At 40.6% G+C, this 18,848-nt stretch overlaps 1 protein-coding gene across 10 annotated transcripts in view; it reads right to left on the bottom strand.

Annotated features, from left to right (window-relative positions):
• Positions 1-18,848, bottom strand: part of CIT (citron rho-interacting serine/threonine kinase) — a 175,324-nt gene that overhangs the window by 34,183 nt on the left and 122,293 nt on the right. For 9 of the 10 annotated variants that reach the window (XM_027566756.1, XM_027566755.1, XM_027566754.1 and 6 more), the window contains 4 exons: positions 18,299-18,496; positions 8,717-8,770; positions 2,331-2,528; positions 1,377-1,570 (listed from right to left, as the gene is read on the bottom strand). In XM_027566756.1, coding sequence (XP_027422557.1) covers positions 1,377-1,570; positions 2,331-2,528; positions 8,717-8,770; positions 18,299-18,496 — 644 coding nt within the window. The remainder of the gene's footprint in view (positions 1-1,376; positions 1,571-2,330; positions 2,529-8,716; positions 8,771-18,298; positions 18,497-18,848) is intronic. The other variant, XM_027566752.1, reaches the window with a different exon arrangement.

Consider the following 18,848-nt stretch of genomic DNA (forward strand, 5'->3'; position numbering starts at 1 on the left):
GTTTCTCTTGAAACTTATGGGTTCCCTTTGCTTCCAGTCTTTCTTAGTGTAGTTGATTTAGCACAAATTATACCTCCAAGACAGCCGTGAGTCTACTATGGTCCACCAAATGTGGGAAATACTGAAATGAGTCTGACAGAGTCCAGATAAATGATAAATACTTCCACGAATAGTTATCTTGCTCAGGGAGTTCAGAGTATTACGGGACACTAAGTTTCAGGGAAAGGTGATATTAGTGAGGTTATGCAGGATGAATAGGATTCTGTTGGGAAGACATGAAGCACAAGGTGGATACCAGCCCATAGGGTACCTCTCTGCAAACTAGGAAAGGCATGTGTTCTTCAAGACCGTGCACTTCTACCTGTTGGTAACCTGTCATAATATACTGGATCTGTTAAAGTGAACGCTGTCCCACCATGAGCTGGTAAAATGTCACGGAAGATCTTCAAGTCTATTCCCAGGAGCATGCAGCGCATAACCTGCACACCTGCGACCCTGGCAGGAGGGAATCCTACACTGGGAGAACTGGGGAAGTAGAGGAAAGACACTACCTGAACTCAGGATTACTACTGCCTACCAGGAAAGGAAGAAAAAATAAAAAATTGTAAACTATTCTTGTAGAGCAGTTGTTCTCAACTGGGGGCAGCTGCCCTCCGCCCCTGCCCCCAGGGGACACCGGGCAATGTCTGGAGATGTTCCCGGTGGTCACAACTTGAAGAGGGAGCAGCTACTGGGATTTAGGGGGGCAGATCCAGGGAAGCTGGTCAGCACCTTACCATGTACAGGACAGGCCCCCATCACGAAGGACTGTCCGGCCCCAACTGTCAATAGTGCCAAAACTGGGGTAGAGGGTTGACCCGCATCACACATGACCAGTATCAAAACAGTGATGGTCTTGTGACTTCCCTGGAGGTCCAGGGGCTAAGACTCTGTGCTCCCAATGCAGCGGATCCAGGTTCAATGCCTGGGCAGGGAACTATTAATAGATCCCACGTACCACAATCAAGACCCGGTGCAGCCAAATAAATATTTAAAAAAAAAAAAAAAAAGGAGAGTGACAGTCTCGCTACACAGTCACAATGACACAAAATCCAAGGAAAGAGTTTCTACAAAGAAGCACTGAGACACTTTGCCCTGCTGACTCCTGGGGCCCTGCACTGGCTGACTGGTCATCATCTCCTCTACTGGCACCGTCCGTATTTACCTCGAGGATGACTGACCGATTCTGGTTGCCCAGAGTCTCCCAGCTTTAACACTTAAGTCTTACGTCCCAGCACCTGCTCATCCCTGGTCAAGCGGGGGCACTCGCCAGGAGCTCTCAGGGTCATCCTGCCGCTGCCACCTGCCACTGGCTCTCTACCTACATGAAGTCCCACCTGCTCTGCTTTTCGGTGTCCAGCATCCTCTGCAACTCTCGAACCCGACACTCAAACTGGGACTTCTCGTCACCAAGGACACTCCTCCAGGCCTCCCACTGCCGCTCCTTCTCCAGCAGCTCGTCGTTCAGGGCCTCCAGGTCCATGACCTGCTCCTCCAGCATTGTGCACGTGGTCTTCAGCGCCTCCATCGTCTGCAAATCAGCACCACTGAGTTGTGCCTCATAGCAAACGAGGATTTCCCGGGTGGTACTTTTGTCGGATCAGTTTCAGAAAAGCATGAGCTTCTAACTACAGTCTGAAAGACACTATCTTTTTATCCTACAGACCAAGGGAGTTAGACAAGAACAGATGAAGGGCCATTTCTACTGACATCTTATAGAAAGAACTCAGAGGAGGGCCAGGGAAAAGAGACCACGCTTAACAATAAAGTAGCTTGGGAATTACCTGGCAGTCCAGTGGTTAGGACTCCCAGCTCTCCCTGCTGAAAGCCCGGGTTCAATCCCTGGGTGAGGAACAAAGATTCCACAAGCCTCACAACTCGGCCAAAAAAAGTTTTTAAAAAATAAATAAAGTGGCTCACGAAAGCAATCTATTCTATTTTTAATGGTTTTAAACCAAAATTAAGAACAACTATACATGGAACTTCCCTGATGGTCCAGTGGTTAAGACTGCGATTCCACTGCAGGGGGTACAAGTTTGATCCCTGGTCAGGGAACTAAGATCTTGCAAACCATATGGGGTGGCCAAAAAAATGAAACAAACAAAAAAACCCAAACTACACACTTCTAAAAGCTGTTTTTAAAACTCGCAAACCTGCAAAGCGCTGACATGACTGGTTTTACTGACAGGCTCAGTCTGAGAACACTTGGGAGAGACATAATTGGCACTTGCTCCAGAATCTAAAGGGGCTCCAGGTTTCCCAAGGTCTCCAACACTATTCATGGTCCTTACTTGCTTCTGGCTAGTGAGCTGCATCTCCCTCTCAGTGATCTCGCGGCGGAGATGGTCCACTTCACTTCGCAGCTGCACAATCTCGTCGTTGGCACCAGAGGCCTCATCGAGTTGTTTAGACAAGTAGAAGTTTTGGTTGTTGAGCTCGGCATTGTCCTCCGTCAGCTGGTTTAGCTGCTCCTCCAAGTCCGTGATCACCTAAAAGAGGAAAAAATCTGGTTACACATGGAGCAAGTTGGTTGGAAATGAGAAATTGCTTCTAAAGCCATATATACTCGAACCTCTGTGGTAATGATGACCAGCATTTGCCCATCCAGCCCCCGAGAGCCAGCCTCCAGCTGCCATACCCGCCTCCTTAGCGCCCAAACCCACATACGCTGTGGGAGAACAAGAAATGTCTCGAATTCCTTCTGACTCAGGATTCATCAGGAAAACATGGCAAGAGCAAATCAATCAAAAGCGACTGCCATATGGAAGGGGCAGCTTTAAATGAGATCAAGTTCATAATAGAATGTGGAGGATGCAAACTGAGAAAAGAGGAAGAGTAGAGAGACTAGTATCACAATCAGCTAATTAAGCTGAAATGCCCAGGACATCATCGACAGAACATTATCATGGGAGATGGTCTTAGAAAGCAAAATAAAGCTCTTATCAAGGAAGACTGAATGAGAGAGACCTAGAGTTATTTCAATAATATCTCAGGTAATAAATTTAATTTCATGCAACAAAAGAAAAAAAGGAAAACTTAAGGGACGTTCAGAATAATCCTGAAAATATAATACCGTATGGATGGCATAACTTTAAATGGTTCTTATACAGCTGGGTATCAGAAAATGGGAAAGCACGCATATGAAATTGTCATTTTACTGAAAGAGATTTAATCTGATTTTGCTAAATTATTTCCCTGCTCAATGGTGGAATGACTTTAATTTCAGCACATTTAGCTTTCCTATTCTCTTTGCTGAAGTTTAGTACCAGCGCTTGCAAAGAGCTTTTACATATAATACTTTCGAAATTTAAGGGCAATTTTCTAATAATAGTTGGAATGAGGCACACAGGCAGTAAATTAAATTTTATATAACAGAAAGGAGTAAATTAAAAGGAAATGCCTCTGGGCCTATGGTTAATTGTTTCCCATTTTCAAACCTAAAGCAGATTTAGTTTCTGAAACGTTGCCACTGTTTTCGTGACTAACTCCCTGTCTTAACCCCCTTTGATTATCAATTAAAAAAAAAACCTTACCAGGCACATAGAATTAAAGAATGTCAATTAGATAGAATTGTTCAGTGCAGTTCAGAAAACACAGCTTTTCATTTTGTTCACTGAGCTGATGAGCTTTTAATGCAGTAAGTGGTCTAGTAATTTGTACTTTAATATCAAAAGCCTTGTTAATTCCTACTATACTGGCTTGAGTAACGCTATCAGCTACAAGAAAGGGAATAAAGGTTATCCGGTCCAGTTCTTGGCTAAACCTCCTTCTTTATCAGCATGAGAAAAAAAGGGGGAAATCTGCAAGTCTGTCACTCCAAGCAGGCATTTGTGCTTCACAAGAACGCTTGTACCACCCTTTGAGTAATATGGTTACATCTCCCTAAAGCAGAAACAATGAATAAATGGTGCCTAATAGTTCAACAGGTCTCCTTCCTACACACAGTAAAGCCATTCCTTACGATGGTTTTTCTCCTAGACTCCAAATATCTTCACTGTGCTTCCTTTTACCTCTGCCCCAGAGCGAAAACAACAAGACTGATGAGGCAAACCCCCTAGAAGTCCCAGATAAGCCATCTTGAGCTTGGCTGTGTTGGTTTCTCCACCTATGATGCGGAGGTAAATACTATATAGACAACCTTCTCTGTTGCTCTGGTTTTAACATTTTGGATTTTTATTGTATGACAGTCTCCCTTAACGTATCATGTGAAATACAAGAGACAAAAATGAGTGACCAAGGTGTTAGTGAGGCATCAATGGTGGCCCAGGGGGAGCAAATAGACTAGAGAAAATCTACCTATATAAGAATACATACGCTGCCAAAATAATTTGCCATTCAAAGACATATTTAAGCCTTTAGGCTCCTATTCACTTTCTTTGACTCATTTAAAAAAAAGCCCTTTATTATATGCCCATTTCTGCCACCTCTCCTCCCCAAATTAGATTATAAAGTGCTAAAGAAAAAGACACTCATAAAAAGTCAGGGAGGTGCCAAGACTATTACTCTCACTTCAAGTGAAATGGACCCACTGAGTAGGAAGGGGCCTTCTATTTCCTTGTCCTCATCGCGTTTTCAAAGGGTCTCCTGTTTCTGATTTCTAGTTACAGTTTGTGGTGGCTGGCTTTGTGTTTTGTCATTATCTGTACTACCTATTTGACAAAAGGAGGATCATGTGTTTGCAGGAAGCATTCAAGAACTTGTTAGAGTGCGTTAACTGATCCAGACGTTGTACATATTCTTTCTGCCTCGGCCATAACACACTTAACTGCTGGAGTTGCCCACTTAGCTGCTGGTGGTATTAAGGGTTAGACGTACTCCCACACAGAGATATTGAGCTGATCTGAGACACAGGCAGTAAATTAATGATCTCTATGGTTTGGGAAAAAAAAAGGATAATAGGCAATCTGCAATTCTGAACCAGATTACATAGGCAAGGAGAATCCTTAGGTCCACTTTGTGGGCATATTCTCTCTACACCAAGGGCAAATGATCTGTGCCCTGTACCAGGAGACTGTTAACCTTTCAACCCCAAGGATACAAGGCAGCAAAGAGAAACTACACAGCTGACTCCATCTCAGTGGCAAAAAAAGATGAGGGAGATAGCTCCATAATGTAGGGGCCAGCAGAGCTTTCTGATATGCTGTTTGTACAGATAAGAGATCTGGGTAAAATTCGAACAGAAAACAAGAATACAAAAAATGTACCTACTCTCAGTACCCAAAAAGAAAATGTTCTAAGGTCTCTATTTGGGGTTATCTGTTGCTTTTCAAGTGAACCTCGTGGTTCTGCGATATATAGGTTACCTTTCACACCTCTGCTGGGCGAGCAGCAGAGAGAATGTTACCTGGTAAACATCCAAGAACATACCAGAGGTGAAGACACCAGCCAGACAATGAACATCAGGCTGAAAAGACACAGGCTGACGTCCTATTTTAATGCCTCATTCCTTCTTGAGGGTGGCTATTTGCATATTATTTATTTTTAATCTTATAGCTGACAGATTGATTCATAATTAAAACCATGTCATATGTTTGCCCACCAACTCCTCTCCAGAACAGACTTAGGTAGGGTTTTAGGTGCCAGATTGAATCAAATTCTTTTTTTAAATCTCTTCAAAATATAGAAATGGCCTGATCCTGAAAAATCTTACTGCTCATGAGCTTTTTAAAAGCTGCTAACTGGGAGCTCCTATCGATCGAGCTATTATAGGAGTTTCCACTGATAATGAAGATGACATTTCCCAGCAGAGACAGTCTTGGACAGCGGTGCCGAGAAAGGAGCATCTGTGTGCTCTTCTAAAGTGTCTGCAAAGCAGCCTTTGAACTTGCGGAAGGATAACTGAGATCCACTAGTGCTGCCAAGTATTGTTCTAAAGTAGTGGTTTTCAACCTTTTTTTTTTTTTAAGGAGCAGAGCTGTTTTCTAAACAAGATTCTGTTCTAAACCCAGTATGAGCAAATAATAGTTATCACTGATTAGCACATTCTATGGACCAGGCCCTGTACAAATGCTGATGCATCATTTAACTTTTGCAGGAACCTCCATGAGGTAGGTATTATCAAGTTTCTGATTCTGTGACTCGGTGTTTCCTAGATTTTACTGTTTCAGAAATCTGAATATATATGGGAACTAAACAGCTGTCTCTCTTCCCTCACCCAGTTCCCAAAGAGCAGTAGTTAAGTGAACTGTACATCCTACAATCAATGGTGCATTGGAATTGAGGACATATAATGTCACCCCATTTTATGGACGAAGAAATGGAGGCTCCAGTGTATAACATCACACAGGTTACTGAGAGGCCAGTTTAGAATCTCAGCTAGTCTATCTGACTCCAGAGCACATAGTTTGGACCCCCAAGCCACCCAGCTGGCCTAGCTGAAAGGTGGGTAGATGTCACTCTCTTGGGTTCCCCCTCCCACTAGGGTAGATCCCCAAAGGCTTCAGAAAGCCAAGGGTAAATAAACGAAGGATTAGAAGTAATTGTTCCAGGAAAAGCAAATTTGAGGAATAAAGAGAGTATAAAAGTTATATAAGAAAGTAACCAATTTCGTAAGTTAAGAAAGTAACCAATTTTATTCTATATATTGGCATATCCTATTAAAACTAGATTTCTGATTTTAAAAATGGGGTGGGGAAGGGTGGATAACAAAAGTGCACAGGAAACTCTTGAGAGTGATGACTACAGTTGTCATTTTGATTGTTTTGCTAGTTTTAAAGATACACACACATTTGAAATCTCATTAGGTTATTGTACTCCAATTATCCCTCAATAAAGCTGTTTTAAAGTAAATAAATAAATGACTTTTTTAAAAAAAAGACTAAAGAAGAAGAAAACTCCAGATGAATGGAACAGATTATGGATGTACACATTTAAATGCATCCAAGATTATTTTAGGAAAAAATAGTAATGCAAAAAAAAAAAAAAAAATCACAGTGCTAAAATCATCTATATCTTATTCAGTGATCATTTATGAGCATGTATGTATATAAGCAGATAACTTTCATGTAAAAGAAGAAACCAAGACAATTAACAAACTTTAAAAGTAAAGCAAAAGAGTACAGGAACAGAATGTATCAATTTCTCAAGGAAGGGAGGTGAGAATGGAGGAAATCAACAGATATCCCTAAGGCAGGCTCACCCCACATCTGGCCACTGGCATCAGGCAGTACAGACCTAAATACCTGTCAGGCACCTACCAGAGTTAAGCGGAGGCATGTCCCATGACCTAGCTCTTCCACTCCTGGGCATATATATATATATATATATATATATATATATGTTCATCAGAAACAAAGGCTTGTAAGCACCAAAGGACCTGTACAAGAGCGCTTCCTAATAGCTCTGTTCCTACCACAAACAACTCCAACACCCATCAACAGGAGAACAGATAAACAAACTCCAGATCTAAACACACACTAGAAACATGACACCATAATAAAAAAGAACAAAATCATGACAGTGCAACATGGATGAACCCTCACAGACAATTTAAGTAACAAAAAGGCTCAACCCAAAGACCATATCTTCTAATGGTCTCATTCATATGAAATTCAAGAACAGGTAAAACTAATGTGCAGTATCAAAGATCAGACTACCAGTTACCCTTTGGGCAAAGCACACTGATGGGAAGAGGACAACAGGAGCCTTCCGGGAGCTGAAACATTCTGTATCTTGGTCTTTATTGTGGTTATACAAGTTGTCTATTCACATACAAATCAATTGAGCTGTACACTTAAGATTAGTTGCACTTCGTGCACTTTACTGTGTGCATTCTATAGCTAAATGAAGGGAGGCGGGATGTAGGGGGCATATACCATCAAGACTTAATGTCTCATTTATAGTAGGTAAAGAGAAAAGAAGGAGTTTATTACCAGAAAATAAAATATGTATATAGGACGTAGAAGGGTGTTTCTGGAAATTCACAGATGCAAATAATACAAATAGAGACCAGCTCACTGAGAACTAAGGAGGGGACAAAGCAATGAAAGGACCAAAGAAAGGAGGTAGAACCATGAATAAAGGACACCATCCCTACCTTCTGAAAGGGGCCTATTTCAGTCCTTCACTCTGATCAAAAATAGACATTTTACCCTATTACATAACCTATGAATGATGCTTATCTGCTCCTGGAATTGACTTCTCTCAATATAAATAACATCTCCCAAAGAGTCCTAAATTCTGCATTTGCATGTTTTAGGAAGCCAGATTCTGCCTGTTAGAAAGCTAACATTTCTAGATTCTCCAGGAGAAGAACTTGTTGGTCTTCCCTCTCTGAAGAGGCAGCAGGCTGGAGAAGCCTGACACATCTAATTGCCCCTACCATCTCAGGCCCACCTCAGACAGAAACTTCTAGATTGGAGAAGGAGGGGGAGCTCCCTTGGGACTTTTGTTGCAGCTACTGAGACCCTATTAGTGGTTCTGCAGGGAGAATTATTTTGACCATTCCAACAAGCCTTCTCCAAACATGAACGATGGCTTAAACTTTTATAACTGGCAGGAACCCAAGAAACTAAGGTTTTCTGAGGCTTAGAAACTTCCGCATCAGTTTGACCACATCAACTGCTTCAAGCTGAAAGTTTATATCAAAAATCAGCCACCGATTTTAGAAAGAGACGTTCCCCCTTTCCTTCTCAGTTTTAGTTCCATGTTATTTTCATCATCTTTGGTTAATACTCACAGTACAGCTGTTACGAAGGGCATCGAATTTGCGCTGGATTTCATCTCTATGTGCCTAAAAGGTAAGAAGTTGATTATAAATTTTTCATAGGGTGGAATACAAATTCTACATGCTATGGGTCAAATAAAGAAAATCACAAGCCAAGAACCCTGTTGCAGCTGCCCCACTAACTTTTTTTCCAAAGAATTAGTCAAGTCAAGCCCAACATGAGAAGCTACAGAAATACACAATGCCTATTGATAACAATGAACTATTTAGACCACACATGGGCTTCCCTTGTGTCTCAGCTGGTAAAGACCTGGGTTCAATCCCTGGGTTGGGGAGATCTCCTGGAGAAGGGAAAGGCTACCCACTCCAGTATTCTGGCCTGGAGAATTCCATGGACTGTATAGTCCATGGGGTTACAAAGGGTCGGACACAACTGAGTGACTTTCACTTCACTTCACTCATACCCTGTACAAATACATATAACATTCAGATTAAAACTAGGGACTAGCAGAAGAAAGGAAAAGAACATAGGAGGAAGTTTTAGTCTCTTTTATTTGTCTTACTCCCCATTCTTAACCTTTCCCTCTTCCCTCCAATTGGCTGCCTGCCCCCTGCCCCAAGCCTTCTCCCAAGAAAGAACACACATATGTAGATACAGGACAATAGCCAGGACAAAGTAGGGACTTTAAAAAAGAAATTGAATCCAAAGCTGTGGAGATTCAGAAATCCTATATAGACCTTGAAGTAAATATACAGGCTTTCACCAGGGTCGAGGTACTCTAAACCAGTAGGATTCATTCATCTGACAAGGATTTTTCGAGTACATACAATATGGCAGACACCGTAGCAAGACACAGCTCATATGGCCTAACCTTCATTCTGGCGTGGGCAGACAGAAATAAATAAGCACATGAGTACAAACAGTGGCAAGTGCTATGAAGGAAACAAACAGGGCCTAAGGAAAAAAAAATAAGGGTGAGGGGGGAAACTCACTTAGATGGGGTAGTCAAGGAGGGTTTCTCTGAAGAGGTGACATTTAAACTGAAATCTGCAGGATGATGAGGGGCCAGCCATGCAAAGAACATGAAAGAACAGAGGGAAGAGCATCTGCAAAAACCCTAAAACAAGAAAGGGTTGGGTGCATGTGGGGAATAAAAAAGGACTGAGTGGCTACAACAGTTTTTTATACTTCAAGTTGTAACATGAGAGCAAGGATGTCAAGACGGGGTTTTTTGTTTTGTTTTATCCAACAAAATGGAATAAACAGGATAGATTAGAAAACATCAGCATGCATCTTGGACAGTAAGGGTAAGTACTGTTGTTGGAAACTTGTTTTATTATTATGAACATAATTCATCAAGTATAAGTTGCTATCAACTGTAAAATTTACCACAGCTTTATGTAACATTAAGAAACAGAAGTATTGCTAATGAAACTATGACATGTTTATGTCCTTATGACTATATATATAGGCTATAAGATACATCCTCATTAGCTACCTTAAAAATTAGAAACACAGTATATATGTCCCCTTGTAGTAGACTGTAAGGTATAATGTATTCTTCTGTGGGTTGTGGCCAAATGACTTTTGAAAATCACTTGTCTAAGTCACAGCAAAAGAGGGAAAATGTGGCCCAAGTTGATGGTACAGAGGCAGGCCCAGAACCTTGAAGGCCCAGAAAGGAGTTTGGGTTTCATTCAAAATGCAATTAACTAAAGGTCAACAGAGGTTTTAAGATGTGGGATGACATGGCCTATCGTTTTGTGGATGCTGTAGGAAAAACATCAAAATAGGACAAATGTAGAAGGAAGTGGAACAACCACTGAGGAGGTTATTGATGTCATTTAAGGAAAAGAGGATGGTGGCTTGGAGCAGGACAGTGGCAAAGGATGGAGAGAAATGGATGGAGGTGAGATCTTTTTTGGAAGCAGAGGTAATAAGACCTGCTGATGGACAAGGAGGCCAAGGGTACCCTAACAGACTTTTGATTTGGGAGACAAGGTAAATTATGGCACCATTTGCTTAGCTATGAAAGCCCAAAGAAGAATCCAGTTTGAGGCAGAGGAAAAAGTGGTCCTCCTCTTTAAAAGAAATATTAGCCTCTATCAGAAAATCTAGGCCAACACTCAAAAGTCTACAAACAATAAGTGCTAGAGAGGATATGGAGAAAAGGGAACGCTCCTAAACTGCCGGTGGGAATGTAAACTTGTGCAGCCACTACAGAAAACAGTATGGAAGTTCCTTTAAAAATTAAAAATAGAATTACCATATGATCCAGCAACCCTATTCCTGGGCATATATCTGGAGAAAACTCTAACTCAAAAAGATACAGGCATACCAATGTTCATATCAGCACTATTTACAAAAACCAAGACATGGAAGCAACCTAAATGTCCATCAACAAAGGGACAGATAAAGAAGATGCAGTACATACATACAATGGACTATTACTCAGTCATTAAAAAAAGAATGAAATAATGCCATTTGCAGCACCATGGATGAACCTAGAGATTATCTTACTAAGTGAAGACAGAAAATGACAAATATCATATAATATTACTTTACATGGAATCTAAAATATGGCACAAATGAACTTCTTTACAGAATAAAAACAAACTCACAGGCATAGAAAACAAATTTATAGTTACCAAAGGGGAAGTGGGGGGAAATTAGGAGTTTCTGATTAGTAGGTACAAACCACTATATATAAAATAAACAAGGTCCTATTGTATAGCACAGGGAACTATAATATCTTGTAAGAAACCATGAAGGAAAAGAGTATGAATCACTTTGTTGTACACCAGAAACTAACACCACATTGTAAATCAACTATATTTCAATTAAAACAAAAAGGTCTATAAGTAAGTCAAAATATTCATCACCTAATTTAGCTGTGATATACTTTATAGTATCTCTATTTTGCCATAAACTAAGATTTCCACATGCTCAGTGGTAAAGAATCAGCCTGCCAATGCAGGAGATGCAGGTTCAATCCCTGGATTGGGAAGATCCCTCAGAGAAGGAGATGGCAACTCGCTCCAGTATTCTTGCCTGGGAAATCCCATGGACAGAGAAGCCTGGCAGTTTACAGTCCATGGGGTTGCAAAACAGTCAGGTATGACTTAGCAACTAAATAACAACAAAAGACTAGATTAGATGCTGCAGAAAAAAAGATTAGTGAACTTTGTAGACAGAGCAACAGAAACTATTCAAAATAAAATACATAAAGGAAAAAAAAAAAGACTTAAAAAAATTAATACAGCATCAATGAGCTGTGAGATAACTCCAAGGAGCCTGATATACATATACTCAGAATCCCTGAAGGAGTACAGAGGTGAGACCAAAAAAAAAATATCTGAAGAAATAATGGCCACAAATTTTCCAAAGTCAATGAAAAAATAAATCCACGGATGAAAAAGCCTAAATGATCCCTAAGCACAGGAAACATGAAAGGAATTAAGCTTGCATGAAATGAATAAATGAAAGGAATGGAATAAATGGAGTAAACATGAAAGGAATAAATCATATCATAATCAAACTGTTTAAAACCAGTAATAAAGAGAAAAAGCCTAAAACCAACCAGAAAAAAAGACAAGTTACTTAATGAGAAACTAAGAGAACAAAGATTTTTCACAGTGAGTAAGAGAACAAAGATTTTTCACAGGGAGGTTGGGGAGGTTTGGCAGGAAGGAAGCTAAAAGACAGTGAGTGGAACAACATCTTTACTGAAAGGAAAACAAAAACCTGTCAACCTAGAATTCTATAGCCAGCAAAAATATCTTTCAAAAATGTCAAAAATGAAGATGAGGGTTTCCTTGGTGGTTCAGTGGTTAAGAATCTTCCTGTCAATGCAAGGGACACAAGTTTGATCTCTGGTCCTGAAGGATCCCACATGCCATGAGGCAGTTAGGCTCTTGCACCACAATTACTGAAGCCCATGCACCCCAGACCCCATGCTCCACAACAAAAGAAGCCACTGCAGTGAGAAGCCCATGCACTGCAATTAGAGAGTAGCCCTCAGCTCGCTGCAACTAGAGAAAGCCCCAGTGCAGACAAAAATAAAATAAATAAAAACTTATTTTAAAAATGAAGGTGAAATAAAGACCTTTTCAGACACACCAAAGCTAAAGGAATTTGCCACCTGTAAACCTATACTACAAGAAATGTTAAAGGAAATTTAGGCAGAAGATGACAGTCTTAAATTTACATAAATAAAAGAGGATTAGAAACACGGTAAAACAAAAACCAGCAACTGCAGACTTACACATTTTAAATCAAGAGTTATCACTTAGAATCAGCTTCTCAAACAATTTTTTTCATCAACTAATTTAAAAGATTATAACTTTTCCCCAAAACTCAGCTTTTTTCCCAGCAACGATACAAGATTTATTAACTTAAAAAGGCAAGACTACTATTTATCCAAAGTAGAAACATGGCTATTTGTACTACTTGTGAATCTCATCTGTGGGTATCCTAGAGGAAGAAATACCACCCTTAAGTTATTAAACTCTAGGAGTTTACAGGAGTGAACAACTTTTTTTCTTTTAAGAACCAGATAATAAATACTTTTGGTTTTGAAGGCCATTCAGTCTTTGTCACAACTGTTCAACTCTGCTCTCATAGCACAAAGGCACCCACAGACAATATGTACACAAATAGGCATGATTGTGTGTTAATAAAACTTTATTTGCAGAAAACAGGAAGCATTCTAAATTTAGCCCACTGGCTGTAGCTTGCCAATTTCCACTCTAAATGACTATTTGGTGTAATATCTCTCAAAGACAGAAACAGGAAGCTAAAGAAAGGTAGAGCTAACTTCTTCAAAGCCTAAGCAGTGATCATTAAAAAAAAAAAAAGCTCTCTAGCCTAGACTGAGGAACAGAAGCCCTGTTCCTGTTCCACTTTTTGACTAACTGCAAAGTTTCCAAATAACACCGCACCATTAAAAACTTGTTTAACTGCTCTACAGCAGTCTGAAATTCCAATCACTAATATTTCTATTACAATTTACCATTATGAGGCCTTTGCATCATCTTGACACATCAAAATATGACACAGCAATCGTCTCTGAGGTTATAGTATAGGGAACTACCATCTTTATGACTTTTTATTATTGACTGAAATATAAACACAAGATGTAGAACCAACACTGTTGTGACTGCTGGAAGTACTGTAACAAACAGCGAACTGATCTGAGTTTAAAAATAGCAAGAAACAAACAAACAAAAAAAAATAGCAAGAAACATGTTTTATGTTTCTTTGAAATAAGTTGTAAAATGCATAAAAAACCAAAAGGTCACACAATAGTATATATGAAGGTAATAAAATACATAAGACAAGCTTTGAATTCTCTCAATAAAATATCCATGTTAATTAGATATTAGGAGTTACAGGGAATAAGGACTTATACCCTTAAAAACTACTGAGGACCCCAAAGGGCTTTTATTTATGTGAGTTATACTTATATTTACCACATTAGAAATTAAAGCATATCTTTAGTATTTATTTTAAAATAAAAGTACTGACTTTGTACCATTGGTGCAAATGTTAACACAATGAAAAATGCCACAAGACAGCTTAGTATTATGAAAATAATCTGAACTTGAGGACCCCCATGGAGCCACAGACCCCAACTTGAGAACCACTGATCTAGGGGTTGAGTGGCAAGAGGGAGAATGGACAGACTGCAGCCTGGAAATCAGAGAGGTACTCACTTTGGGCAGGGCTTATATCTTCTTTAACTTTAAGGAAAGTTACAAGAGGAATGAAGAAAAGAGAATTATTATGCAGCCTTGAAGAGAGAAAATACCCACAGAGCTGTGAAAAAGGAAACTCATGTTTAGAGGTCTGACTGTCTTCTGGGATCCATGGTCAGGATCCTACAACGGGTTTCACACATCCACCTCGTTCTTTGGGAAGGCAGGGACCAAGAAAGACTGTCACCTTAAGTGACCCAAGCTCACATCTTGCCTTGCCTATCATGCCCATGGCTTACTAATTCAATTCAATGATTGACAGTTATGTAAAAGAGAAAAAGAGCATGCATTGACTAATGATTTTAAGAAATCAAAGAGGATAATCCTGGGATGCCACCATCACACTGTGTTGGGAGGATCCCTTTCTTGAGTGTCTCTATTATTCAGCATAAGTCATGTAGCCAAATCAGTAAAAGAGCGTGAGGACAGACGTGAAGCAAGCTCACTGGGCCATGCCAGTGGACACAGAGCCCGTGCTGCTCCTCTGCCGAGGACTCATTCAGAGTTACATCCCCATCACATCATGTGTCTGCATGCAACGATGTGTGCACACTCAAATTCTCTCCCACAAAGGGATTACATGGAGTCTTACATTTCAGTTCCAGGTGGAAAAATTCTCTTTCCCCAATAACCAATGAAGCATCTTAAAAGCATGGCTTTTTGTATAAATTTGACTCTCCTGTTGGTCTGTACTTTGACTCAATCTTAGCTTTAAATGGCCAGTGAATTTCAATGCAAACACAATTGACAAGGTGGGGAAAAGGTGAAAGTGAAAGTTGCTCAGCTATGTCCAACTCTTTGCGACCCCAGGAACTGTAGCCTGCCAGTCTCCTCTGTCCATGGAATTCTCCAGGCAAGAATACTGGAGTGGGTTGTCATGCCCTCCTCCAGGGGATATTCCCAACCCAGGAATCAAACGGGGGTCTTCTCCATAGCAGGAAGATTCTTTATCAGCTGAGCTACCAGGGAAGTCTAGAGAAAGGGTGAGTGGGAGAAAAAAATAAAATCTAGGAAGATGGCTGCCCCCTCTGCCAAACTTCATCAAGGGTGAGCTCCCATTTAACTGTGTTCCATCTAACTTGGCCCAGGGACAGAGGCCAGAGGGGGTAATTGCTCCCCTCCCAGGTGAGAAAGTGGCCAACTCTTAGAGCAGTAATAGCCCATTTGACTATTCCCTTTTATTGATAAAACAGCCTGCTGTGAAGCACACAAACCACCTGGAAGATCACTTTGGACGCAGCTGACTGAATTTGATTGATGCTGACACTGGGTCTGAACTTGGGCTGGAACAATGAGACAGGGAGGGGGAGGGTGCTGCATCTGTGATCATTTTCTCTCTCAGAAAATATACACTTGAGGACAAATTCAACAAAGCCGTTCAGGCGACAGCCACCTGTGGTCCATAACCAGGTTTATGGGACATAATCAAGTGGAGGGGAGAGAAAAAACCCATAGCCTTCAGACTGAACTGAAGCAAACCGATTTGGGGTTTGGATTCCTGCATGATGCATTTACAAATAGCCGTGGACCAAAGGCACTTTCCTGCCATCGTTGTGAACAAGCCCAATTTTCCAAGGGATCTTCATCTGTGAGAACTGTACAGCCCCAGTTTCCAGACTTAGGAAAGTTCTTTTTTTTTTAAGAAGATGCTCTCAGGCAGTGATCTCATCTGACTAAATTGAGTCGTGACTTGCTGCTGTGCAGGCGTCCTGCAGCCATTAGACACAGCCCTTTCCAACCGGCAGCAAGGCAGGACTGAAAGACTAATCTCCCCACAAATAAACAATAGCAATGCAAACATACCCTCCTGCTTCCAAACAGGCAGGGTAAGACGCACGGCTACCAGATCCTTCCCAGTTCCAACAGAGTAGAGATAAACGTGTCCTTCTCCTCTGCTCCTGACTAATAGGATTTGAGGGACTACAGGCCAGTCCCCTGGGGAGAAAAAGCTAAAGACACAGCGCTAAGCACACGGGCTCATCAAGTATGGATTAAATGACTGATGTCTCCTCCTTTCAGAGCTAGGGTGGTTTGTGGTTGGGGCTGGGGGTGGGGAGGGTGGCATATTAATATACAAAGCATTAAATATAATAGTGGCTGGATTTTAGGTGTCTTGTTTAGCAGCTAAGAAATGCTTTTGGCTGTCTCTTTTTGCATTCACCCCACTCCAGAAAGCATATAAGCCTTCTTGCCATATATATTCATTTCATTCTTACCTCTTTTTTTTTCCTTCTGTGATTTCCTTTCTCTCAGACTTTTCTTATTCTATCCTGTTATACTGTTTTGTATCTTTCCAAACTGCTTCCAATCCATTTTTGAAACAAGGCAGGGTATAAACAGATACTGTAACTAATTTCTTTAAACAAAATATTGGTGGCACGTGGCATCATTTAATGAGTGTTTTCATAAAGAAAACAACAGAAACTAAGGTTGCAACCAATATCTGAACTTGGCTGAAGTCCTGGAAAAGCTATTATGCTCAAGCAACTTCCACAAAGGAGTTACTCTGCGTTCCCCAAATCCTGGAAACCCCTGTATCCTGGACTGGTCCATAAGGACCCTGGAACTCTCAGATCATGTTCCCAATTTGGTCCCCAAACCCAACAGTGGGAGATAACGTCTAAGAAGAAAATTACTTAAAATAAAAAATATTTATATGTATATATATATTTTTTACACACATATACATACATTCTTTTAAACAGGGTAAACCATAAGCAACAAAAGTCCATGATCATCTGCAGAAGGTAATCCTACTCTGAAAGATGCTTTAGAGATGCTCACTGACAGAGATGGGGACAGCATCCAAAAATGAATCAGAATGAATAACATACTCACTTAGGTATTGAAAAAGGCACTGAACCCAATCAGCTGCATTGTGCCCTGCCCACAGAAGAGGGTATCCTGACCAGCAGGCATGAGTGTGACCATCCGCTTGGCAAGAACAATATGTTACCATTAGAAATGTATGCACTTGATTGATACCAGCCATTAAACTCATTCAGCTCTCTATGCCCAGATCCACCAAGCAGCCTTCCAAGAGAAAAGGGATTTATGACTAGGTTTTGCTGAAGGGGAAAAGGGTGAACATTAACCACGCAGGGTTTCCTGGTCAACTAGATGGATATATTTCCCTCTGCAAAGCTTGGAAGTTGGCATTTCATATGTAAAATTCTCATCAGTCTTGTTAGCCAAGGTCAGACTCTATGAGAAAGATCAATTGTGGAAATGGCCAAGCAAAGTACATTTTGAGACTTGCAGAAAGAACTAAGGTCTAGATCCAGGGACCACCCACCACCAAAGATCTATCTCCTGAGAACCCTCTTCATGTGAGCAAATCAGTCTCTCAGAAAGAGCAGAGAAGCCAGGTCCCTTTTACAGAAACAATTTCTCATTCATTAGAATCGTTTCCATCCAGAATCTACCAAATACATAATAAGATTCAAAACACAATCTAAAGGTTAAGGGGAACAAAAAAGGAATACAAATGAGGTTAATCAAAACAAAAATAGAAATATGGTAGAAAGACTACTATAATATATAAATTTTTTTTTAATGACTATTGAAAACTAAATAGAAGACCCAGGTAAATAGCCTTTGATTAAACAGAAATTTAAGATATAGTGACGATGATTTTATAAAGAAGGAAATACAAAAATAAAGGTGGAACCTTTCAAGATCCTTAGGAAAGCTCAGTTGATCTAGTATACCAGTGCCAAAAAAGCAGCAGCCTACATAAGTCAACTTTCTGCCTATTCAGCATTTCTCTGGCTTGTTTTTTCCTCTCTTGGCACTTTTAAAAGTGAGCAACTATCCTCAGCTCCACACACATCCTACCGTAAGCGCCTGGATCTCTTCTTCTGCTTCTGCTGTCGTCTCTTCCAGCTCCGTCTTGGCCTGGCGGAGCTGGCTCTCCAGGGCCGCCCGTGCTGCCTGCAGGGCTGTCAGCTGGGATTCACGCTCCTGCAGGGAGAGCTGCAGCTCTGTGAGCTGGCGTTTGAGCTCCAGTTTCTGCTCTTCATGTTCTAGACTGACCTGAGACACACACAGAGAGACTTGTTGACCTTAACGGAAGAGAAAGCCAAGACACAACCTGCATCTTAAATCTGGTCATGGAATCAAATTCTCAGCACTCAACTGAGAAGGAAAAAAAAATGGAATAAAACAGTTCTGATTTTGATGAGTCTCAAAAATTAACTGGAGTGAGAACACGTAAGAGTATGTATAACATATATACAGAGCATCCCTTCCTTTCCTTTATTACAGTGCTTGAGAAAGCATCTAAAAAGAAACCACACAGTAAGAATCTCCTATGGAAATTATTATTATCATTAGAAAAATATTTAAAAGTGAACATAAATCAACAGAACTGGACAATTCTGGAACA

This window comes from Bos indicus x Bos taurus, chromosome 17, assembly GCF_003369695.1.
Source record: "Bos indicus x Bos taurus breed Angus x Brahman F1 hybrid chromosome 17, Bos_hybrid_MaternalHap_v2.0, whole genome shotgun sequence".
Lineage (NCBI taxonomy): Eukaryota > Metazoa > Chordata > Mammalia > Artiodactyla > Bovidae > Bos > Bos indicus x Bos taurus.